At 42.5% G+C, this 26,250-nt stretch overlaps 1 protein-coding gene across 1 annotated transcript in view; it reads left to right on the top strand.

The window, feature by feature from the left end:
• The first annotated feature begins 7,194 nt into the window (after window positions 1-7,194).
• APCDD1 (APC down-regulated 1) overlaps window positions 7,195-26,250 on the top strand; it is a 30,338-nt gene continuing 11,282 nt past the window's right edge. Inside the window, exons 1-3 of the mRNA XM_042809089.1 lie at window positions 7,195-7,274; window positions 15,978-16,161; window positions 17,174-17,705. Coding sequence (XP_042665023.1) covers window positions 7,217-7,274; window positions 15,978-16,161; window positions 17,174-17,705 — 774 coding nt within the window. The 5' untranslated portion in view covers window positions 7,195-7,216. The remainder of the gene's footprint in view (window positions 7,275-15,977; window positions 16,162-17,173; window positions 17,706-26,250) is intronic.

Raw genomic sequence — 26,250 nt, 5'->3', positions numbered from 1 at the left:
CTCCACTTCCCTCTCCTCTCCTCTCCTCTCCTCTCCTCTCCTCTCCTCTCCTCTCCTCCTCTTTTGTTTTTATTATCCACAACAGTAATTTAGCCCACTGCTCTCCAAGATACTGCTGGTAGTATTTTCTCAGCAGATAAGCGGTTTTCCTACAGAACCTGGCAGCTCTTAAGTAGCCTTGAGAACACCTTGAGCTGCAGACAAACTTGTTGGAGAAGTTTAATTCAGGCAGTCAGCAATCCGGCTGGCTGCTCAAAGGCTTAAAGAGCGCGCACTTGGATAATGCACTATCCAGATGTTTCAAAGATTTTATATGTATATAAAATAGACATTTTACTCATATGTAAGTACTATTTATGTTCATATGCTGCTCATATAAATATGTATATAACATACGTTTTACATTGATAAGTAGATGGAAATGATGGAAGGAATTCAAAACTTACTGCAGTTGACGGGGAATATCCTGAGAAAATGTATTTACCTTACTTATTAAACCATATTAATGCCTTTCTACCTGTAGGTGAACTCCCACTCAGTTATACTTCATACTGTATATGCATTACTTTTAGTCTATGCAGCTCTCCACAGACTCATACATGTCTTTCACAGATGGGGAAACTGAGGTCTGGGAAAGCAAACAGCTCACACGAGTGTTGCACAACCAGCCAGGCACACCAGCTAGAAATGGTAACTCTCCAACACCTCCAGTCATTTCATTTTTTTCCTTCTCCTTATTTTTGAATGACTTGGGAGAACATGTTTCTACGTTTTCTTGAAGACAATGCCCTCAGTGGCTGTGACAAACCCTGGTGATGTCATGACTTGAAAGTGCATGGAGGTGCTTCTTCTACCAAAAGACACCGCTTTGCCCCACACTGGGGGGAGCTTTGGAAAAAAAATACACTTGTGCTTGAATATACATGAGCCAGGATCGTAAATATAAAATTTAGTTTGAAATCTGAGCAAAAGTCAGCTTTATAATGAGCAAAGAAAAAAATGCCTGCTAGCCACTAGGAAAACCCAGGGGAATTCTGAGACAAGGTTGTACTTCAAACTCAAGTTTGTCCATTTGTGCATATAGGACATGTTGCAAGAGACCCATCACTAAATGCAAGTCCTGAACTAAACCATGAAAGAAAATCTCCCACCTGGTCCCTCCATGCAGTGCTCAGGACCATGAGGCTGCCTGGAGCTGGTTTGAGTTCCCACTCCTTTTCTCTCTGTGTGTCTTTTCTCTGCCATGTGGAAAGGAAGACCATGAGAAGTGCTCTACAAGGAATGGAAATCCCATTTCCCAAGTGGCTTTTTATTAACCTGGAGAAGCATTGGCTACAAAAGAACTATAAGGAGAATATAAACTAAGAAAGTGTATCCCAGGTGCTATACAGGAGCTAGCTGTTACTTGAAAGTCTCATGTAAGCCTGGCGAGTCACATTAATCCATTTTTCAGTATGGAAATTAAATCTGTTTCTTTGGATAGTGTATAAAAAAATGCCAGATCTTTCATTTTCTTTCCATTTAAATCAAAAGAAAAGTTTAATTTTATTCTGAGAAAATATAAGCAGTAATGAACAACACTCTACTTGTATTTAAATTTTTCCAGAAGTTTCCTTTTGTCTTCAGAAATGGAAACAGCCACTGCTCCAATCAGTTGCACAACTCTGCAGAGCAAGAAGATATATGGAGAGCATTTTTGTCCAGACCGTAACAAATTTTCAATTGGTTGGTTTGGTCATTGCTTTTCTTTTTCTTTTTTTTTTTTTTTTTTCAAGTCACAACATCAGAAAGCCACTGTGAGAACAATAGAACACATAGTGTGTACAAAGGCATTTTTACCACACTAGTTTTTGTGACATTTGAATGCCATGAATGAATGAAATCAGCAGTGCTGGGGAGAGCAAGGATGGCTTCTAGAGCATAAATGCGATTAAGAAATACCTTCAGCTCCCATTTTCCTTGCTTCCAGATGAATACTGCCAGCACGCAAGCATTAGCTGTTCCAGTTGGCACTGCCAGCAGCCTTCTCTAGGGCAGGATCCAGCTCTCAGTCCAGGCAATGGAAAGACTCCTACTGGGTTCACTGGAGCTGCAGCAAGCCCCAAGGCTCTGGCTGCAGGAAGAGTCCCACAAAACTGTCTGTGCTCTGAGCAATCCAATCACAAGCACATTTGAAGTGCCAAGAACAAGCGAAGATATGAAGAAGGGAGCATGTATGAGACCTTTACTTCTTTCTTTGATTTCCCTCTCTCGTATTGCCCGAGCTCTGCAGGGTCTGCTCTTCATGTTGTGTTGTTTTTTTTTTCACATTCTTATTACCATCCACTTTTCAAAGCGCTCTACGAAAACTGAAAAGAAAAAAAAAACCTGCTTCAGAGAGCCACATTTTTGTGATTTTTGTGAAACCGGTGCTCTCTCAAGCAAGCCTCTTCTAGCACACAAGTTTTGTATGGTGTGCATGTGAGTAAGTGCATGTCTCTGCATGTATCTAAAAAATTAAAAATGTATGTTTAAAAAGGAGGAAAAAAAGTCTATGAAGGCCAGAAGACCTTCATTTTCACTGTCTGGACTGCATTTACTGTGCCTATTTCTAGCTAACAGACCTTCAGTGTGCCTTATAAGACTAAAACAAAATCATTCCCAAAGTGCACCTCTCAGGCACTATGCCTACCTAAACAAGGAGAAGCAACAGAGCACAGACCTCTGAGGCAACCTGCACTACCTCACAGATGAGTATCGCCCTGAGAGCCACAGTTTGTGGGTGAGCATCATCACAGGCACAGGAAACTAAAAACAGACTTGGTGTCCTTTAAAATAATTGTTACATTCCACAGGCTCCACTGAAGATCAAGCAGCCAAAGGGGAAAGGTGAAACACTCTGCACAACTCTGTGACCGAATGTTTAGTAAATACTGCAAAGGCTCTGTCAGTTCTTTTTGGTTCTTCTTGTTAACAAAGAATTGAAGAGAAAAAAAGAAACAAGTTATACATATTCAAAAACACAAAAATAATAGATGCAGTAACTGATAGAGTCTGCTAAATCCCACAAAATATAGGTTCTTCAGTCCAGCTTGAATGAAGAAACAAACTGTTTTACACTGTAGAACAGTTCAACTTCTCCCTCAAATAGCTGAAGCCAAAATAAGATGTCATATCTATGCATCATAGAATCATAGACTCAAAGAATAGCCTGGGCTAAAAAGGACCTCAAAGATAATCTAGTTTCAACTCCCCTGCCACAGGCAGGGCTGCCAAGCACTAGACCAGGCCACCCAGCCTGGCCACATCTAACCCGGATCAGACAAACTGTAGGCTGAACCTGTGAACTTCAGCTTCAGCTGGGCATGTAGCAAAACCCCTCTCCAAATCTTCACTTGTTCTGATGAACTTGTCATGGACAATCCACTAACAGAAAGCTCACAGACTTCTGACTTCTTGTGAACCAGTCACTCCACTCTTTTCCAATAAATCTTCACATCCCGCCGCTTTGCTACATTCAAAAGAATGTACTGTCTTTTGAAAAAAAGTAGTCTAGCCATCAGCTAATCACAGCTGTGGCACTGCCAAAGCATTACAGAGTGAAAGGATGCTACCCCATTTCATTTCTCTCCATAGAATAAAGCATCCCATATGCTCGCAGCCTCCACTCTTTTTCATCATGTCTCTCCTTTAAATGTCTTTTACCAGAAGACTGGCATTAGCTATCAGCTAATCAGCCTGCACCTTAGTTAGACAAGTGCCATGCTGATATGCTTAAGTCTTTTAAGTGTCATGCAACAAACCTGACAAATTAGTTTTCTTTCTATTTTAATACTTTTGTAGAGAGCCTCAGCCCCAAAGTACATTTTCCATCAGGTTAGTTTCCTAAATGACCACTTTCTGCCCATTTTCTGCTGACTTCCTCCTTTAAATGCTTTTGCCCCTACGTTATTTTTGAGAATATAGAATCACAGAATCATTAAGATTAGAAAAGACCTTTAAGACCTTCGTTTAGTCCAACTGTCAGTATGGCTGAGATGTCTTTGTAAACAATATTACTTTATACTCAAATTAAGCACAGACCCTACCCCAGGAGCCCAAGTTCACAAAGTCATGGTTGGATTGGTTAATATAATTTTTAATGGGCATGGATGTGACATGCTGCTTAGATCAAAGTGCAAGGAGCTGTTATTTGTCACTGCTTCCTGTTACAGCAACAGTAAATGCAGAACAGGGGCACAGTAATGAAACAAGTAGGAGTAAGCTGGGCACACTATCAAGAAAATATTGTGCATCAGTTTGAAAAATCCCATGTCCTTAAAATATCAGAAAATAAAAAAGGCGAGTAAAAGACAAAGTATAGTCTGTGTTGTTTTTGGAAAGTTCTGCCGTGCCTGGGTCCACTGGGTATTGATTTCATTTCATTTCATTACCACATCTGAAGCCGTGCTGATAGTAAATCACAAGCGGGGCCTAATTTACAAAGTTGGCTGGTTGAGCAGTAAAGTTATTCCCCTTTCTGCTTATGAGAAGCTGTGATGCTGCCGGAGGGGATGTCCCTTCCCAGGGAACAAACTTCACACTTCTTGGACAGATGATTTTTCGCAGGCTCATCCTGCACATCATTTTGTTGCTTGATTTAAAGATGGCAGAATAGGTTATGTTCACAGGAAAAAAGCCTCCCCTTCAAGCTGTTGCTATTTTGATATAATTACAGTTCAAAACTGCTCATTTTTCATTACTGTTCACAGTGGCATTGGCTACCTCTTACATCCTGGGTGGACATTTATGTTATCTCCTGACTTGCTGCTTCCTCAGGTGAGGTGGTAGGCTAGATACATCAAGGGACCTACAGGAACAGGGCTTTGAAGGGTCATACACCTAACAACTAGCATTAGCAGAGGGCTTACATTAAGAGAGCCTTTCTACACAGCTGCCAAACAAGCAAGACTCTTTGAACTGGCTGCTTCTCAATAGGAAAGACCTTCGTAAAGCCATCCACTGCTCAGCCCACCCATGGGGTGGCTCGCTTTCCTATGTGCACTACCTTCCACATGTCATAGAATCATAGAATGGCTTGAGTTGGAAGGGACCTCAAAGATCATGTAGTTTCAACCCCTCTGCTGTGGGCAGGGTTGCCACCCACCAAATCAGACAGTAGATCAGAGTGCCCTGGGCCCCATGCATCCTGACTTTGAACACCTTCACATTTTCTCTGGGCAGCCTGTTCCAGCACCATGTGTTACCACGTACTCATGTCCTGGTATTACTGGTTGACAGCCCAGCATTATCTCACTCTTCATTCAGGCGAAATCTTCTGTTAGCAGAGGCAACCACCACGCATATACATGATGTGCTTCAAGAGTCCTCAAGACTCATAAATGCAGATGCTTGTACTGCATCTAAGTGAAAATCACCTGTTTTCTGAGTTACCGCCACTGGATCTGTTTCCCCTTTCAGAACCTGCAGGTAAAGAAAATCTACTTTGATGTCTCAGTCACTATCAGATTGTTACAGGCAGCAAAATTAATTGTCCAGGGTTAATCTTGATCCTCTCTTAAAAACAGTCAAGTACACAAACAATTTTTCCAATTGCATTAGGTCTACAGCATGAATTGTTCCTTCATACACATAGCTGACAAATATTTCTGTAGCAGCTGCAGGAATGGGTTGAAGATGAGCAAGAAACATTGAGGAAGGGCATTTTCACAGCCATAGCCAGCTTTACTTGCATTCCGGGGCACCTGTTTCATGAAGGAGGTTATTTCCTTTACGCATCTCTCACCAGGTCATTGACCAGATATACACCCACTATAGCCTTGTGAAGACCACCACCAGGTGCTCTGGAAGCTGTCCCTTCTGACCTGAAAAACATTTGTTTGAAGGAACAAATGTAACTCTGAGAATCCAAAGAACCAGAGTTCGCATTCTGACTCACCACTATTTGTTTCTGTCTCAGCTTCCTCTCAGTATAAGCAAGGAAGATTAAATTTATTCTTCCTTCTCAAGGGAGCTGGAAAGAGTCATTGTTGTTTGTATTTCTTTTTAATCACTCAGCGTGTAAACACTTCAGCTTAAGCCATTCAAAACTCAGTTATGTTGATTTTCTCAAAATTTTCCAATTTGTTAAAAATTCCTTGTCATGGGACACTACAGCTGAGCCCACGGATGCAAACAAAAACTAGAAAATACGATGTTTGTGAGCAGTGGGCTGTATAAAATAAAGCCCCGCATTCAAACTCAGGCACAAGTTGTCAACATGTACAACTCTTAAGAACATGCATTTGCATGACCAGAACGTAAGACTTAGGATAACTGAGGTCCCTGCGTTTGCTCAGCCCAGAACAGAGGAGCTGAGGGGAGGCCTGACGGTGGCTGCAGCTCCTCACAGGAAGCGGAGGGGCAGCGCTGAGCTCTGCTCTGTGTGACAGCGACAGGGCCGAGGGAACGGCATGGAGCTGTGTGAGGGGAGGGCAGCTGGGGGTGAGGGACAGGGGCTGCAGCACAGGGCGGTGGGCATGGAACGGGCTGCACAGTGGTCATGGCCCCAAGTGCCAGAATTCAAGGAGAGTTTGGACGCTGCTCTCAGACACAGGGTTAGGATTTTGGGTGCTCTGTGTAGATGGGAGTTGGATTCGATGGTCCTTGTGGGTTCCTTCCAACTCACGAAGTGCTGTGATTCTACGGGAAAACGCGCAGAGTGCAAGATCAAAAGCGGCAACTCAGAACCCTATTCTTTAAGACGTCTAATTTATACGGAGAACCGCGGCCAAAACGATTCCACTCCTCGAGTTCTATCCCCCTTCCCACAGCCGCCCCGTACCTGCCGAGAACCTCTCGGACCGCCCCAACACCGTCCGGCCCCCCCGCATACCCTCTCCCGCCCCGACCCGCCCCCGCCCGGCGGCGGACACCCCACGGGCCGCCCCTCCAGCCCGCCCTCCTCTCCTCCCGGCGGCGGCAGCGCGGGAGTCCCCACCTCCCGACCCCTCCTCCTCCCGCTGGAAGGGGAAATATGAAGCGGAGCCGCCGCCGCGCTTCGTGGATACGGGTGAGGAGGCGGCGAGTGGAGCCCGATCTGAGGAGCGAGGGACGGGCTCCTGAAGGAGAGGCGGTGTGCCCCGGCCGCGCTGCCGCCCCGCCAGCCGCCCGCCCCCTAGTGCCGGCCATGGGCTGCCCGGCCCGGCGCTGAGCGCGGCACGGCCCGCAGTGCGTGGTGGCGGCACGGAGCGCGGAGATGTCCGTCCCGTACGGCAGCCTGATGAGGTACCTGTTCCCGGCCCTGCTGCTGCACGGTGAGTGCGGGGAGCCCGGCGGTTCCTCGGGTGGGAACGGGGCGCGGCTGGTGCTCTCGTCCTGCGCCGCGAGTCCGGCTGAGGGGAAGGAGCGCAGCCACGCGGAGCTCGCCCGCTTCGCCTCGGGGGCGAATAAAACTTCGGAGCAGCGGGGTGTGGTGAAGCCGTGCCTCTCCTGCTCGGCTGGGCAACTTGCGTGCCCGTGGCTTTGGGACGGAGCGGCTGGACGGGCAGCTGGCACAGCGATGGGCGTTGCCATAAGGTCCGACCTGCCGGACCATGCCTCACCTGCGGCCGAGAAGGAGGCTTGTGGCCGGGAGGTGATTGCTGCGGCGTTTGCCGGCATAGGGCACCGGGGGCTCGGGATGATGCTGCCCGCTGTTCTGCTGAGCCACGGACTGACGTGTCTCCAAACCCCAGGCAGGCAAAAGTTTGGTGCCTAATGTATCTAAACTTGTGTGTGCTGTGTGAAGCGCGTACATCCAGCTTGTTTGTCTAGAATCCCGATGTTCTTCAAGAGCGACTTCTGAAAGGGAGGCTTTTTAATTAGCTGCTTCGGTATGTCTAACATTTGGCAGCCAGATTTGAGAAATCCAGGCGAGATATCGTTCTCCAAGAGTGACTCAAGCTCCTCAAGTCACAGCATCGTTTTGAAGCACATTCTTAACTCAAGAGTACTTTGTAGCATCCAGACTTCTTCAGTTAAATTTTCCTAGGACCCTGAGGTGGCTTGTAAAAAGAGGAATTTGCTTTAGCTGTTAGAATGCAAGTAACCTACATGGATTCAGGGTGAGATCTGTGAGCGGGGATAAGGGTTTCAGAGCTATTCCTGGGATTGATTTTGCGGAGCGGGGATTGCCTCTCTCTGTGTTTGTACAAGTGCTAAGCACACAGATGGTATTCAATAAATAATAAAGAGCATGGACTTCTGATTGTGTATTTTGTTTTGAAAGACAAAGAGCAAAAGACCTTGTTCCCCAGGAGGGGGCTTTATACCCTTCTCACAGCTCAGCAATGAAATCCAGAGAGAGCATAAATGTGTTTAGTTAAGCCAGACCCGCTGGGACGCCAAAGGTGTTTCTTAAAACTCTTATGATCCGAGATGTAAGAGTGAAAATGGGAGGCTTGGAGTTAGAGGGTAAGGAGAGGAGGTGTAATTACAGGGTTGGACTCCCTGGCTCATCTGCTTGGAATTACAGAGCAGTGCTGAACCCTGGCTGGAGCAGGAAACAAATCAAGGCTGATGATCAGATCAAAACAGCAACTGCCAAAAGAGCATGAAGTAGGAAAATAGTCTATTTTTTTCCATCTGTGGTTATGTTTCACCAAAGAAAGTATACCTATATTCTTGCAGAATGATGCAGCTTGGTGGCTTGTGTGTAAACATCTATACCTCAGTGAAGTAGCAGCTCACAGTTGGGGTCTGAGCTTCAAGCGTGGGGAAGTTGCCACCCTTAAAAGCTTGAAAATGCCATTGGTATCATACAGGGGTCTGAAGTTCAGCTAGTCTGTATGCACTTACCTTGTTAGCTTTAACTTTGCCTAGAGCTTTTTCTGTGTGCATCCTTCAGCCAGAGGCCAGCCTGAGCTGCTGATGTGTAAGAACAACAGGCAGTCCCAGGGGATTGCAGCGCTAAGCCTCTTTACACCATGTCATGTTGCCTTCAACGTTTCTATTGCACCTAGCAAATTAAGGGTTAAAAGTGAGTGAGAGGGTGTGTGTGTGTGTGTGTGTGTGTGTGTGTGTGTGTGTGTGTATTTAGGGTTTAAAGCTTTATAAAGCAAGTTAGAATGTCCTGTAAGACTAAAACTTATGCTTTCATTATGCTAAGAAATGCCTACTTTAACATTGCTGAATTACTATTTGGAAAAACTTGTGTTCCTTAGTCAAAATAAAACCTGTGCAATATCATAAGAGGTTTGCAGCTGGAAGTTGTCCATTATCACTGTTTTCTTTGCTTAGAGAGAAAGCCACAGAAGTTTCAGATGTCAAAAGCTAAGATTGTTCAGCTCCAGAAAACCTGATTAATAAGAGTCAACTCCAAGAGGGTTCAAAACAAATTTGGCTAATTTCTTTTGGAAACGTAAACTTTTTTTTTTAACAAGTACAGATGCTAAGAAGAAACTTTAGCTTATTTCTGATTCTGTTACTGCTAGAATAGTGAATTAGAAACCCTAAGTAAAACAATTTGTTGATAACATCATGGAAATAGCCCTAATGAAGATGAAGACAGGACTGCTGGGCTTTTTAGAGCAAAACTGTTTATGCTTTTAAAAGTTCACTGGAAATATTGTTTAAGTTAGTATTTAATTTCAAAACCTGCTTATGGAAAATAAGTAAGTGTATACGATGTAAATACCCATGTCTGTAAAATGGACCAGAACTGCACTGCTTGCTAGAGGCTATGAGAGCTGTTCCCTCTGTAACATGCTGCATTTGGCAATCTGGAAGACAATGAATAAAAGAGTAAAGGGGGGAGTTTGCAGGGAGAGATAGATGAAGTTTTATTCACAATTTCATTAGCGTAAATTTGATTTTACCCATCCTCCGTAGCTTGGCTGTGGGCTTGCAGTGGGAGGAGATGGTGGTGGTGAGCCATCTTTGCACTCTGTAGTGTGTGTAGGAGACAGGCTGGCGAGCGATGGAGCCCAAAACTGGCACACAGCATGCTGATGGCAAGTATGCCCAGCAATTTAGAGCAGTAGTGTTTCATTTATGGACGCAGTGCTCTAAGTAGGGCTGCTGGAGGGTGCGGTGGCCCATGGCAAGCTGGTTAGCGCTCCTTGCGCGGACGCAAGGCCCACCTGAACAAACAGCCGCACCGTGTGTGGAGGACAGCAGTGTGCAGATGTCCGTGATGGAGACCAGATGTCGGCTTCAAAGGGGGCGAGACCCAACTACTGTCGAGATTAGATTGCACTTCAGCACAGGGCTGCCCCGCGTGGAGGTGGGCTTTAATTAACCCTTTGTGGCTCTGAAGGAAAGCATGTCCATTGGGCAGGGGTGGTTTTACTCTTGGCATTGGGAGCTGCGGGGATCTGAATTAACAGTCAGGCTCGCACTTAGCAGAGCTTCCCTGCTACGTAGCTGCTCAGTGCTGGGTCCTCTGATCTCCTCCAAGCAAAGACAGGGCTGTAAGAATCTAAGCCGGAAGCAGCTAGCCTTGAGGAACTTCGTTCTAGCTCTGCCATCTAAGGACATTTTATCTCCCTCCAGGCTCTTTCATGCTCTGCAATGCTTCTTTCCCTCCGTGAGGGCGCGAGGCTCTTTGGCAGCTGTGCCTGCAAGCCCTGCGTGCACAGGAACATCAGCGGATACCTGTTAAGGGAAGTCATTGTCCTGTCTGCTTTTATGACCAGGAAATTCAGCTTTCCTTTCCCAGCCCCTTTGTTCTCAGCAACTAATTTAGATCCTGATCCTGTGCGAGGACCGTTTGAAGTTCCAAGCACAGAGAAAACACTGGTAAACACAGACAGCGGCTTGGTAACAGGACATTATATTCCCCTATGTAATTACACAAGTTTGCACTGCAGCTGAAGGCCTGTCACGAGCATTATCTAGCACTCTCCCACATCAAGAAAGAGAGTAATCCAAATGTGTATTTATTTAATTGTGCAGGGCGACTGCCCAGATAAGGAGAGCTATAAACTTAATCCTGCCAATTATCCTTTATCTGTGGTAAAGTTTTTAATGTTTCAAACAGGTTTGAACTTGAAAAGGGCTTGAAGCAAAGCTGCAGCCTGCATGTTCAAGTGTCATTGTGTGTTTTGCACTTGGACTACCACTTGAGATTGTTTTAATTTGTAGCAGAATGGTCCTCTTCTAGAGTTTGCAGGGCTGTAAATTGAAAGTCCAAGTGGTTCTTCCTGAGCAACCCCAATCCAAATCCAGTTTTTAGTCCTACTTTTTGTTAACGTTTATCCTCCCATTGAGCCAAAGGTGAGCCTGCTGAAGGTGTAGTAGCTAAGAGCCCATGTGTTGAAGTGATCCATTTGGCCATATTACAAGACATGGTTTCCATTCTGATAGAGGTGTTTGTTAATTAAACTGATTTAAATCTAAAAGTTTAACCTTTAAGATTATTCAAGCTATACTTTTGCAATCTTGCAAAGTTGAGAACAGAATTTGCCCGTGGTGTCTAGATATGAATTAAAAGATTAGAATTTGTTCTCATGTGCTCAAGCACATTACTTAGCATTATTGGTGCTACAATTGTACATTGTTTGCATACTATTTTTCCAAAAACTGAGCCATTGAGTATAGCAGCTCACGTTTTTTTTGCAGAAATGTTTGTGAAGAGCTTTTTGTAAGCAACTTCTGAAACACATTTGGGTAACCAGCTGCCAGCAGATCACCCTTTCGAGACTGGTATTTTACTTGCAGCTATGTGCAGAAATCTTTGAAGAACTTGAAAGTAACCCATCTTACCTTCCAATTATTTTTATCTGCAGTGGTTGTTCCCACATCAGATAGGGGTTTATGGGTGAACCCCAGAGCTTGAAGCCCCCGCCTTATCAGCACCTGGTGCAGGGGGTGCTGCCAGCTATGCATTCTCACCTGGCAGCTGCCCACACCTTGCTTTCCCACTCTGATGGTTGTTGGCTCTACCTCTCTAACACTTGATCTGTGGGGCACTGAAGGGGATTCCCAGCTGGGAGACGGAGCTGCAGCACCTTGTGTACTGTCTTCGATTCAGACTTTGGTGCTAAAGCTGTACTGTGATCTATGCTGCTAGGTCTTGATTATGAAAGTGAAGTTGGTTATCAATGCATCAAAAATGCATTTGTTGTTCTTTGTTTTGCTTTTCTAGGAGGCTCTGGAATTTTCTTTTTTCTTTTGGACTTGCTGCTGTGAATAGGCAGCCACGTGGGGAGGCTGATACAATCTTATGGCCTGTGGTCATGGTGTAGCTATAGGAAGTGTTAACTAAAATGCTGCCATTAGCACCATGCAAAGAATGGGTTTTATGTCTGTCAAGCTTTTGAATGATTAGATGGTGGACTATCTCTAATGAATGTGCAAGTCCTTCATTTCACATTAAAAAAAAAATTAAAAGTGTCAGACCTTGAGTCTGAAATATGTGGCTTATCATGGAGATTCTGAAGCCTATCATCTGTCTGTGCTATAGGGAATAGCAGAGCTGGATCCCTCTGAATGAAAGTTGTGGCTCCAAGTATGTTGCAACCATGCTTGGGCTCCAAAGTGGGCTTTTAAGAGCCGTTAAATTCTTTTCTCAGTTTTGTGAAAGCATGTTTTAATCTTAAGCCTTCCAGCAACGTCCAACTTTGAACATCGCCAGATAGATCTTTTACAATGAATGCCATCATCCCCATGAGGCCTCAGATTTAGAGAACACTTCACTAAGCACTGCCAAAGGGGAGCAGGGGATTCTGTGCTGCTTTGAATTATCCACAGTGTGGAAATGCATAGGAGACAGTGTTCAGCTTCATGCCCTGCACAGAAAGTACATCACCAGTCTTTGTAAGGGATTTTTAGGTAACATAAGTGAAGTTAGGGCACCTTTGACTGGAATTCATACAAGCATATATAGTTATAAACAAAAGTGTTGAAATCATGACTCAGTGAGGAAGAAGGCTTTGCTGAATTAAATATTTCCTTACGTCAGCAACACAAACATTGAAAAATGTAGTAAGCAAGGTAGGGGTCCCATCATTGCCTTTTAATCTTACACCATAATCTGTATTCTGATAGTCAGGTCCAATGTATGGGATGTTGCCTGGCATGTGTGTGTCTTCCACATCTCTTCCTCAATCTCTGCAGTCTTTCTTATGTTCTCATGCCTGTCTTGACTTAAGCTTCTTCCCATCATCATTTGTCACAGTTTGATGGATGTATCCTGAGCACATGCTTACTTCTCAGATACAGATCTCTGTGGCTGACAATGCAAATCTCCCATCCACTGGGTACAGTTTGTTGTTTGCAAGATAGAACTACATCCAGCTGTACTTCCAGGGAGGGCTAGAGGCCAGCTTGCTTTTAAGCAATATCAAAAAGACACTGCATAATGTCACAGAAAGTTTGACTCCTTTTCAAAAACCCCTCTTTTCATTATTTCCTCCAGGGAATAATTGGCAATATATAATGTGGTTACCGCATCTTCTCTTTTGCTATGTACACATACAAGATGGTATCCTTCTGCAGGAGGATTTTGCTTGCAGAAATTAAATGCCCAAATATGTTCAAATGAATAAATCATTCATTTTCAAGCACATCTGTACTTATGAATCATATGACGTGTTATGAAAAGCACAGCAGCCTAAAAGCAAAGTGCGTGATACATGTGCTTTGGAAGAAGTCACCTGAACCGTTTCAAAACCTCCTCTTAATGGCAGATTTCAAATGCTTAACAACTCCAGGCAAAAATGTAAATTTTCAAAGGCTTTTTCAAAGTGACATAATTTCTTTGCAGAAGACATCCTGATAGCTGTGTTTCTGTAGAAAGAGTAGTGACAGCTCCAGCATCCAGCAGGTGCCTTGCAGGCGGTACCCTTTCTGACACAAAAGAGCTATGGACAGAAGCACTCCATTAAAGAGAATGTGCTGAATTTTTTGAGTGTGTAAAGATGTAAGGATGGGAAAACTTGCTAAAGGAGAAGTTCTGAAACATCAGCTATGGTTCATAACAACAGAAAAAGGTGTATGGCAAATTTCACTGGACCCGGCTGAACTTGTTCTTCTGGAAGCGTGAGGGCCTGTGACATCAAGCCCATGCCCACAAGGTTTCAGATAGACCCGATAAGCTCAAGTTTTTGAGAGCTGAGTTCTGTTCCAGGTGAGCTAGGCTGCCAAGAGATGCTGGCTTAGGGCCAAGAGGCTATGACCATGAAAGACTGATGAAAGACCTATCTACTAAATCCTGCCTCTCAAAAGATTGTCAGATTCAGGAGAGCATCGTCCTGGTGTGGTCATACTGCTTTGGGAGTGACCCTGACATTTCTTGCTTTAGAACAACTGTTGTTTGATGCACAAGAGAGACTGCTCAGCATTGCAAAAAGGCTTAAGAAGACTGGCTTTCAGAAAGAAAGAAGTACTGACCCTCTGAAAGTCCTTTAAGTGCATCTCAGATGGCATGCTCAGATATCAAAGCATCTCTTGTATTTATTACCCTTTAGAAAGGAAGGCCATAAATTCAGAAGGAAGAATTAGAGGTAAACTGCAACAAAGCTGCTAGATCTGCTAATAAAGACTGTGAAGTTGTATCTGTTAATCTCATTAAATCTCAAGATCATTCTGTGATAAGTACTGTTTACATTCAAGTATTTATAGTCATGTTTCTGATCACTCCTTACTCTGCCTACTGGAAAACTCCTTGCCTTTGTTCAGTGTAGAAATTGCTCTTCTTAAATGGGTGACATGTATTTGTATTTCTAGCAATGCCACTTTCCCAGGTGTTAACCTAAGTTTATTCCAGAAGACATGAGACCTAGTCAACATCATGAGTCACTGACACAGTTTACTTTTAGCAATAGGAAATGGCAAAGCTTGGAAACAGTGTCTATTTAAAAATGAATAATGCTGGTTTTCTATTAAGTTCTGTGGCAATACTGTGCACTGTGGGACTGAGCACAGCCTTAACATCAGCCTGAATGACAGACCTTACATTTAGAGGCTGCTCTTTATGCCTCATATTTTGATATCTGACTTGGGGAATACAGAGCAGGGTCTAGTTTGGTGGCTTGGACCGCATAGGGTGAGTGATACAAAAGAGCCCAGTTCCAGAGCCAAGTTGGGCAGGAAAGTCATCAAAAAAGACAGGGCAAACCCTAACCCTTACCCCTGGGAGCACATGTCATTGAGCCTTCCCTCTCCCCAGACAGCCAGACTGGCTTCCAGGGCACACCCCATATTCTTTTCCTAGCCCAGAGGCTCTTAAATTCTCTTTGATAAAGTATTAACAGTTTCCCACCCGTTATGTAAGGTTCATGTTTTTCATCTCTTTACCTCTAGATGCATGCTTTTCTTTTGATCCATGTTTTCCAACATATCTAAGAGCACTTGGTGCCTAAAAGAGTAAAGACGCATTCCTCCTGAAGCTACGTATTCATTTTGTCCAATTAATATTGTGTAAAAAGATCGCTGGTGGGTTTTGCATGTATACATTAGTAGAAACCAAAATTACTGTGTGATGGAGACAAAATTAGCTTTTGAAATTCCTTTTCTCCTTTAAAATAAAAATAGCAGGATCTGTCTCTAATTGACCACCTCAGTCATCAAGGAGGTTTCCTGTGTGCAGAGGCTTTGCTTTTAAGATCTGTTTTCCCCTTGGCTTTCAAGAGTACTCTTTGTTTGCAAGTTTAGTATAGAAGCGTTCAAATTAGAGGGGGGCTGAAACCACAGTTTATGTCCAGATCTGGATACAAGTTTCTGGGAATTCCAAGGCCCAGATTTCTTATTGTCCTGACCAGAGATTAAAGAGGTGTCTGTAAAATTTAGCTCTAGAGCCACATCACTGGGTGTAGAAATGCAGCACTTAGGTTCAAGCCTTTGTGGAATTCCCGAAAAGAAGAGCATTGCATATTTTTTTTTTTTTTATTTTTCAAACAAGACAAGAAATGTAGCCTCTTTTCCCCACACATAACGTTGTGAACAAATGTCATTCAACACGAGATGTTCACAACCACCTTTATCATGTTGAAGGCTCTTACTGGGATCACTGGATAATGTCTGCTTTTCTATTGCAGGGCTGGGAGAAGGCTCTGCTCTTCTTCATCCGGACAGCAGGTCCCACCCCCGTTCCTTGGAGAAGAGTGCATGGAGGGCTTTCAAGGAGTCACAGTGTCATCACATGCTGAAACACCTCCACAATGGGGCCCGCATCACTGTGCAAATGCCTCCCAATATAGAGGGACACTGGGTCTCTACTGGGTAAGGAAAGATCAAATGAGGTGCTTGGGTGGTGTATGTGAAAGAGGAAAAGGGAAAGAAATGAAGAAAGAAGGACGAAAATTTTTATATATTTTCTATATATATATATATATATAAAACAAGCAGAAGAACTAATTTCTTTAATATGGTGATACTTCAAATTCCAAATGCTTTACAATAAGTTTATGTATGAAAGAAGGAGCTGTGTTATGTACAGAGGAATAGCATACTATAAAACTATCTTGATGAATCAATTTATAGTCTCGATTTTAAACAGCAACTGTGAAATATCTTTAGATCTTTTTCTGAATAGAAAAGAGACCATCAAGTCACCAAAATGCTTATTCAAATGTAACATTATACTATCTTAGACTGCATGCATTAGATCCATTGAATGGATCCTTATTTTCAGAGTGTCTAGCGCAAGTTAGTTTTCTTAACAAAAGAAATTAAGAAGCTGTATTTCACCAGTTCTTTTCCTCTCCGTACATGATAACTTTTAATTCAGAGAGCTATTTTGCTTGATGTCTCAGCAGGCAGTAGTTGCCCATATATTTCAAGTGAGTTGTAGTAGGACAATCTTGGGCTTCAGCAGCTGCAGAAGCCAGTTCCCTATTCAGTCTGTGGATATTTGGCATTTCACTTTCTGATGTTATCAGTGCTTTTGCTAAATCTACCATGCAAAAGAGAAGAATAGATGTTTAATAAGCTGTGACTTTTTTCACAAAATTAGTCACATGGTAGTCCTTAGACAAAAAGAAAAAGTGAAATATGACTGAAAGTATTTAAATCTACAGAAAGTAAAACCTTAGGTATATTACTGTATATTACTGTAATAGCAGAGGAAATTCTTGGTGAATTGGCAGATCATAGTACCTAGTTCCTATTAATTTCATTTCAGAGGGACATGAGTACCCAGATATCTCTGGACCCATGCAGTGTTGCTCATTTTGTCACCTGTACTGTACATGATGTGCCACCTTGCTAAAATTTTGTTTCTGTCTTCCCACAGCTGTGAAGTCAGAGCAGGCCCAGAATTCATCACAAGATCTTATAGATTCTATCACAATAATACATTTAAAGCCTATCAGTTTTACTATGGTGGCAATCGCTGCACTAACCCTATCTACACATTAGTTATACGAGGCAAAATTCGTCTCCGCCAAGCATCCTGGATCATCCGAGGGGGTACTGAAGCTGATTATCAGCTACGCAACATACAGATCATAAGCCACAATGAAGCAGTAGCCAAAAAATTAAGTGAGTTGGTCAACAATACATGTCCTGGATTTATACCAGAAGATAGTCCCTGGGAACAGGATGTGAGCTATGATTTGCTCAGAGAAGAGAATGGCTGTGAGTGCACCAAGGCTCTGAATTTTGCCATGCATGAACTCCAGCTGATCCGCGTCGAGAAGCAGTATCTGCATCACAATTTAGATCACCTCGTGGAGGAGCTATTTCTTGGAGATATTCATACTGATGCTACCCAGAGGAGGTACTACCGACCTTCCAGTTACCAACCTCCTCTTCAAAATGCCAAGGTATGTATGTGTGTATGGCATCCTGTTCAGTTACTAGTGACAAAGCTCACGTTATTCAGCTCCTCTGGATCAGTGCACTAGTGTAATCTAAAATGCAGATGTGGTTCTAAAATAAGAAATGGATGATGGCTTTACAGATGATGCAGTCACTTACAAAAAGATCACAGAGCATATTTCAGGGAAGTAGTACCTCTTTTGTGGTTTATGAGACTGCGAATCAAATGCATGAAAGGTAGTCTAATGAGCTAAGGCTGATAAAGGCCACTGTGAGTCTGAAGATGGTATCGAAGACCTCTTGCAGAGGTGACTGAAGTTGCTGGCTGGGACTGTGGTTAAAGGCTAGCGGAAGAGAAGAAAGAAAGTTTGATGCAGGACTGAGAAAGGGCTAGAGAAACAGGCATCAGTGCATGCTTGTATAGCTGCAGGAGCATCAGGGAGAGAGGAAATCAGATTGTATCAACATATGGAACTTGGGTGATCCATAACCTGAAGAGAAAAAGAGGAAATTGGAAGGCAGAGACATGAAAGGGGCAGCAAGAAGGGGAAAAAATGGATGGACTGTGCAGGTCATGGATCCAGAAGCAGGCATACACACTAATGAAATGAAAAACACGTGAATTTAGAATGGGTCTCTAGTTCCATTTGATAATATGGTTTTCAAAGGAGCTTCAAAGTGCCTTTAGCTTCATTGGGAACCGATCAACTCATGGTAAGTTAAATAAAAATCAAACAGGAAGAGTAGGCATTGATGGCCTGTAGCAGGAAGTCTGTCTGTACATCTTTCCTGGTGACATTTCAAAGGAATGCAGCAATTGGAACCACATTGCAGGCTGCAGTTGCTATCAGTATGTTCCAGCTAGAGACTGCTGCACGATCACTTCCAGCTAATGAGTTATCACCATTTTTAATCCTCTCACTGTGTAACTGGTTCAAACAGCAACTAAGCTTATCAGCAATAGCAGGAAACACAACAAGGGAAAGGAGAGTTTTGATGGGAAAGTCTTGGCTTTCCCTTCCATTCAAAAAACCACTCCGTCCACCCTGTGTTGTGTCTACCTCTTCTGAATATCAAATTTCAGTAGTTCAGGACTTTACGTGATCTGCCTTTGATTATTTTAAAAGCGTGTCCTGGTGATAATTTTAGTCTACAACCAGCTATGTCTCCATACAAACACTGCTGTCACTTCTTTCATTAAGTTTTCTTCAAGTGGCATGGGACGAATCTGCTTCTTGTTCATAAACATACATCTTCTCAAAATGGAGAGTTTTAGCAGCAGTAGATGAACCACAGAACATTCCTCATCACAAATGCTGGATTTGGCAGTTTTAATTGTCTTAAATTAATTCAAGTAAACTCTTTGCTCATTTGGGATTGAAAGGTCTTTCCTAAATCTCTACCTTAAAAAAAATCTGTAGGATCGGATTATCTGACTCCAGCTACATTGCATCTGTTCAGCAAAAATGGTGTATCTTTTTTTGACCATGTGAAACTGAGAAAAAAATCTTGATGTAGTGTACCCAGGTGACTATATTTTCAAATCTGTCTGGTCAAGTTGAGTTATCTTGTTAGGGACTGATTGATGACCCAGTAAATGCCTACATTTCCACCTATTAGTAATTTCATTACAATCACAACAATCAGGTGTACAACTGGTTTTATGCAAATAAGACTTTTGTTCAGATCTGAGCAATTTTAGGAGGTGCTGGTCACAGTTTTCCTGCCTGTCTTTTGTACTATCATAGAATCAAAAAGATAGAATCTTTTTGCTTTTAAAATAATATTTCCTCTAAAATGTAAGGTTCAAATTAAAAGGATTAAATCTTGCCTAAGGAGGTCTGTTTCTCAAGTCACATTGACTGTATAAACCAAAAGATTTTACAGATATCTGACAGCACTTGAAACTCTCATTTACACTCACAAAGCCCATTATCTCAAGCATGATATGATCCATTCTGACTTCAATGGATGACATTATGTGAAAGGTAAAAGCAGTCTCAGTCGATGAGCTGTGGCAGCATGAAGGGGGCCTGCCTGAGCCTCCGTGCATGCATTTAGCTTGCAGCCCCACGTCATGGTGGGCTGATCTTGTCCTGAGGTATGTGTGCACTGAAATCAGTGAAAACCCATGAGGTGGATCGCAGAGGAAGCTCCCATATTATGTGTTTACAAGAACTGAGGGAGTAGAAGGGCATACAAGCCAAGTTATCCATTGATATTCATGAAGTGCAGTTCTTCCTAATAAGACTTTTGGTAGCCAATTCTTGGCAGGGCTGAATCTTGAGGCTGCCATTCATAAGAGTACTATTTATTGGCTACAGGAAGTACTGTTACTATAGAAAGCAAAAGTTTACTCTTGAGTACACCAACATACACAAAAATTCCAGCTCTCTGTGACATATATTTCATGAAGTTTCATAAATGGAGGCCCCAGGTCCTGACTTTCAGACCTCTTTGTTCAGTTCTAACTTCTGGCCAGTTACTCTGTTCCTCCTCAAGCCTTTGCACAGTCTAGTAGGCTCCTGCAATATATGGTATTATATCTTCAGGGTCTGGATTGCTAGGACAACAGTCTCAGCTGGAGCCTTCAGCTGCAAAGTGCAGGAAGGTTGAACACAGACTGAGTGTCCCACAGTGTAGATTCTCTTCATAATTTGGTTGGGTTCATCTTGTTCCAGTTTGGTGTGATATTTGTTTTACCTAGAGAGAAGTTGGACGTGCTGATAGTAGACATTCAGCATGGCACAGATAACAAATATCCTTAAAAATGAGCTTTCAAAGCAGCTAATATGAAGGACTTCTGGGTTTCGGTCTGTACCTAGCCATGAAGTTCACTAGGCCAGCAGGACCTCAGCCTTACTGTGGGACTTAGTGTTTGCTGGATGGAGAAAGTATAGTAACAAAAATGCTGGGTTTTTTTGTTTCTTTTGTGTTTTTTTTTTAATTCAAAAAGCACAGGCAAACATACTGCTGGAAGGTTATAACCCTTCTTCTTTGAACTCCTTTCCTTTTCTAATTGTTGCTCCACTGGGACCCAGCTGAAAATGAGTTTAAGTGCTAAATTGAGTTTAAAACTACAAGTCACAGACTCCTCTGGAAACAGGACACCATGAATAAATAGAAACGTTAAATCAACTTGTTTTTCTTTAAGGTTTTTGCAGTCATACCAAGAGGTTGGGGAGGCCAGGAAATTACTTCTGAAGTGAATCAGGTGTATTGTGTGGAATCTTTCATTTAAGGCTTTTTTCATTTCCTTTTTATTTATTTTTATTTTATACTTATAATAAAGACCTGCCTAAAATAAGTTAAGAGGATTCACGTTTTGAGTTAAATTTATAGTTAAGCCGCTATATAGAAGAAAGTTCCACCCCGCTCAAGAGTTTACACAGCCTGTAAGTTGGATGCGGTAGCCACATTCATTACTTATGTGGTTGAAATGAATGGTAATTAAAAGCAAATGATTGCTGGATATGCTAGGAATGCCAAAGCCACATGATCGGGACTTTAAACAAATAGAATTGGACCTTCTCCAAACTCCTGCAGTGATTTCACCACAGGGCGGTAAATCAAAAGGGCCGTCCAAAAACCAGACAGCTTTATGCTGAGCTACAAATCTGAATAATTTCACAGATTACCGTATCTCAAGTGTTCATATAAAATCAGGGAGCTTTTAAAAATATCTAATATGTCATCTCCTAAAGCTTTACAAATGCTCTTAGATAAGAGCATACCTTAAACAAATTCCTCTTGTAAAATACATGGAAGTTCCTAAGAGCAGCTGATTAATAGATCGCTGCATGCATTTATCTTAGCAGTCCTCCAGCCTTGCTCAAGGTATGAATCAGAACTTGCTGATGAAGTGGGCTGAAAGTCTTTGATGTGCCTTGAGGTAGGGAGTTTAGAAGGGGATTCATGTTAGTGCACGCTCAGGCTCTTTAGCCAGCAGGAGAGGGCACGCTGGTGGAAAGAGCAGGGTGGTGGAACTTCTTGGCAGTCATCGCCTGTGTTGTACAAAAAAAAACCACGGATGAGGGCAACACCAAGCCTGGCTGACTGGTCATAAATTCATACCTTATTTGCAAACTCATACAAGTACTTGTAGGAAAAGAAGTCTTGAATACATTATTCGTTCAAAGTGCGTGCCTAAAATGCCAGGAATGTTTACAACGCTGGGTTTACTGGGGTGCCGATTTCATATCTGATTGCCTCAGAAATACAGTTTTGTAAACAAAGAACTCCTTGTGCTGTTTTATCATCTGACTGAGTAACAGGAAAGATCAGACTGTGGCTGTGATGCCAGGACATTCTGGTTAGATCGTTATTTAGGAATTAGGCTGGAACATCACAAGAGTCCTAAAATATGCTTAGAATATAAACCTTCCTTCTGCCTTTGCCATGCTCAAACACTTGCTGGCCCCATGCTTTCAGTAAGATTTTCCCGTGGAAAAGATTCCCAAGTTGTCAGTTCTCTCCGACAAGTTTATTCACCATTGGAAGCTGCCTGCGCAGCTAATGCAGATTCTACACATGGAGACTGGTGCTTGGTTTTTGCTTTAGCCAGGGGGTGAAAGAACAAAGTGCTCAAGGTTTTTTGAGCTTTTGACAAATTGGGTGTTCAACTCTTTGAAACTCAGTTACTTCAGCTGTAGGGGAATGTGATGTGCTGGAGGAGCTCCCAAGCGAATCCAAGCATGAGTGAATAGATGTTAAACGTGTGAAGTGCCTCTGAGAAATAGGCAAAAGACTATCTCAACCAAAAAGTGTAATTTTGGAGGACAAAACCGCTTTGTTTGCCAGAGACTTCTAGATTAAGAGAATTCTAGACTTCTGGATTAAGCCAACACTTGAAGGGTTTCTTTTGTTAATTATTACTGGCCAAAGACTCTTAGGGAAATTATGAGGGGAGCGAAAAAAGAATATCAGAAGAATGTTCAAATATGTTAATTCCAGGTTTATGAACAGCAACTGTGTGTATGATGCACTTCAGAGATAAGAGAATCAAAGAGCTTCTAACTGAACCTTCCAGAGCTGTGTTGCTTTTAAAACCATATTTCTCTTTGTGGGTCACTGTCTGTTCTTCAGTTGCAGCAAAAGTCTGCTCCAACACAAATACAGCACCACAGATAAAAATTAACTGTTTAAGTTTGCAAAATAAAAGAAGGCCCTTCAGCAAGTATATCTAGCCTACTGACATCCTGATTCTGTTGGCACCTAATTGTAATTACTTCATCTCTTGTAAGCAGTGAAGAACTTGCTAGTGATATTGCTATGCAGTTCAGAAGCTTGTGTAAGTTGCTTTCTAAAGGCATAATACAGCTTAACTTTGAAATATCTGTTCCTGAAAATGGACGTTCAGAATGTTGCTTCATGTTTTCCAGGAATTTTTTTTTATACTTCCCAAAATATTCATGTCACTATAAATTAGTATCATCTTAGTGGGATAGAGGACATGCAAGTAAATTCATCTGAGAGAAGGCCATTTTTATCTTTGTTCCCATCTTTTGCGTAGACTAAAGACTTTATACCGGAAAGGAACAAGCAGAGGACTCTTGTTTTTCATTTTGGTTGTATTTCAGTTTTATGCAGGGTTGTGCAATGGAATCAACATGATAGATCAGACAGCTGCATAACGATAGTGCCTTCAGATTCCTTCATTATCTTTCTCTTCATAGGAGAAGTTAATAAAAGCTGTTCCTAATATCTGAAAATATACAAGCACACATTTGTAGATAAGTCCCAACGTGTCTCCACCCTCCTTCCGGCATGCAGCTCTTCTGTTCCACACCAAAAGAAATCCCAAATTGACAGCCCTGCAAAGGAGTTACAGCTCTCCCCAGCATTTCATTTGCTTCAAGATTTTTTAATTAAAGTTTTAAATCTTTGTTATTCTTCATTCCCTTTGGCAGGCTGAATTATAACTGTGTCAGCTGTGCTTTTCAACTCCCCAGAGCCAGCCTAATGCACATTCGCCAACTTCGTTTTGTATGAGGTCATGGAAAGCCTGCAAATTATCACTTTTGTGTTAGAGGGAGATGGCAGCCATTTGTTAAAACGCTGTCCTGGTCTCTTATCTAGAGCAGTGGAGGAGTGGAGCATGATACTACACTGAGCAATTTGTAGAAGTGTCCTTTGGGTGGACTCATCTCCTTGGCAGTGTCTTTTCTGAGTTTTTACTTGAATTGACACCTTTTCCTAGCATCCTATCCAGGCATGCCTTGTTCCAGTTCTATGTGCCCTTCCCATGACATGCAGCATTCAGGTGAGTGTGCGAGATAAGAGCTAAAACATTTTCTTTCCTTTCTTCACCCATAGTTTTCCTCATAGTAAGGATCAGCCCTAACAAGGAATCACCCAACACAAGAGAAACATGAACTTTTGGATAACTGGAGCCTGGGCTGCCTGATACGCTGGTTAGGAGCATCTCCACCTTGCTGTGGGGCTTGTGCTAGCCCTTGCCACCCACAGTACAATGTAAATGCAACCCAACCTTTCCCAACCACAGCATCAGTAATCGGTGCAAATCAGTGCTGGCTAAAGGTGGCTTTGTGCCAGCTGGGAACCTTAGTCTTCCAAAGAAGCTTTCCATGCTACACCTGCACAGATGTGAGTAATAAAGCAGCAGCAGTAGAGTGTTGTGGAAATAGTTTTAACATCAGTACATGACTGGTAAGGCAGGATATTGCTAGAAAAATGGGAAATACATGACTTTACAAGGTATTGTCACTGAGCAGGACAGATGACAGCAGCCCAGCAGAGGGAACAAACCCAGCTGGCAGTGGTTTGTGATAAGGGAGGGATGAGTGCATTTGGAGTAGCCGCACTGAATATCTATCTGAGTTTGAACAAAAACTGAAAATTGAAAGGTTCCTAGAGAGACTCTGCAGAAGGAAGCTACAGCTCTGCCAAGGATTTCAGGGTTGGGCTTCGGTTTGACATTGGCATTACTGGGAGGGAAGGAGGGTGAGGAGGAGTCCAAAGATGGCAGAGCCAACCACAAAGAATACATACTGTGGCAGAACCGATGCTGGAATCTCCTAACCAAGTTGTGGGTTAGGAAGGATGCGTCCACTATGCAGTGGCTTCAGCTAAAAAGAAAAGGTGAGGCGATTTCACAGATTCCTTTAGGAAACTGATGTGTAACTCCTTATATGCTTAAAAGGTCTTGCAAATGCAAAACTTGGGTTCACCACTTCTTTGTCAGCTCCTTTTCCTCTACTTGAGAGAAGTCCAAATTACACCAGTCCCTTGTCTCTTGTAGTACCAGGCGTATTGAAAAAGATGCTGTACTTTTGGATGGTTTAAGAGCTTACTGTAACACATCACTGCCTGCTAGGCCTTTGTCTTAATGTATCTGGTGTGGTTAAATATCAACTGTTTGCCATTGTAAGTGATGACAGAGAGAACTTGTCAGAAAATGGTCACAATTCTTAATTAAAAATACCCAGAAAGCCCCTAAAAATGTCTCTCTCTCTCTCTCTTTTTTTTTTTTTTTAAGTAGACACTTATCACTGAAAAAAAAAAAAAAATCAGAAAAACATTTTGCTTTGTTTCACTCTTCCTCCAGATTGTATATATTTATTATTTTCACATAATTTTAATAAGAATCTGACGAGAAAGTGTCAAATTATATTTTTCCAATCTTTTCTGCTAGGAATGCACTGCATTCTACAGGGAAAATGTTGAGTTATAGTTGGAGCTGTTCCAGACAGCTCCATAGGTAAATTTTTGATTGAGATACAGACACATTTTCAGCATAAAAAAATATAAATGGGTAGGGGAGGGAGCAAAGGTGTTTGAACAGGGTGATCAGTTAAATATATTTTCAACCTCCTCTTTCCTTTTAGTGCTTGTTTGGTCCCTAAATACAACTTGAAGTACCTCCTGCAAATCCTCTCCTTGATATTAAGCACTGAGTTCAGCTTCTGCTTTAATCATGAGGGAAGAGTAGATTCTCTGTATGTTTGGTCCACAGATATCTTAGACAACAACAGGGTCAGAATACAAACAAATAAAAACAGAATTCAAACAAAACTAGAACACCTTCCAGAAGGATCTCTCCACATGCTACCCAAATTCCATTTTACCACCGCAGAGAGCTCATCCTGGTTGCGTGATGGATTTCTTTTATTTTTTTAATCCTAGACTGCAACAAATACTATGATTTAATGAGAAGAGAGTTGGTCCTAGGCAGCCACAGAATCACATAGAATTTAAAGAGAAAAAGTAGGATATGCTGAGAAGGTTTGTGTTTCCGACTATCCACAGAATTGGGAAAAAGATCAAGTAACCTCATCCTTGTTTGCTTTTTTTATTAGAAATCTCCCTCCTTGGCTTCCAGAGCAGCCTGGCCCTGTTACCACTTCAGTTGAGGCAGCAGGAGAGAGGATAAGGAAAAATGTTGCTGGAAATTTTCAGGTCATAAACTATTTTCTCCCCAAGTACAAGAACTGAGTTTCCAGCCAGAGGTTTGGGCTCATTTCAACCCACGTGGCCTCATGGATTAATTCAGAAGTTGGCTTCAGAGAAGCACCCAGGAGAGTGAGGAAT

The sequence above is a fragment of the Centrocercus urophasianus genome, unplaced genomic scaffold, assembly GCF_019232065.1.
Source record: "Centrocercus urophasianus isolate 14NV4802_14NV808 unplaced genomic scaffold, USGS_Curo_1.0 seq_11, whole genome shotgun sequence".
Classification (NCBI taxonomy): Eukaryota; Metazoa; Chordata; class Aves; order Galliformes; family Phasianidae; genus Centrocercus; species Centrocercus urophasianus.
This window is presented reverse-complemented; position numbering and strand designations above follow the sequence as displayed.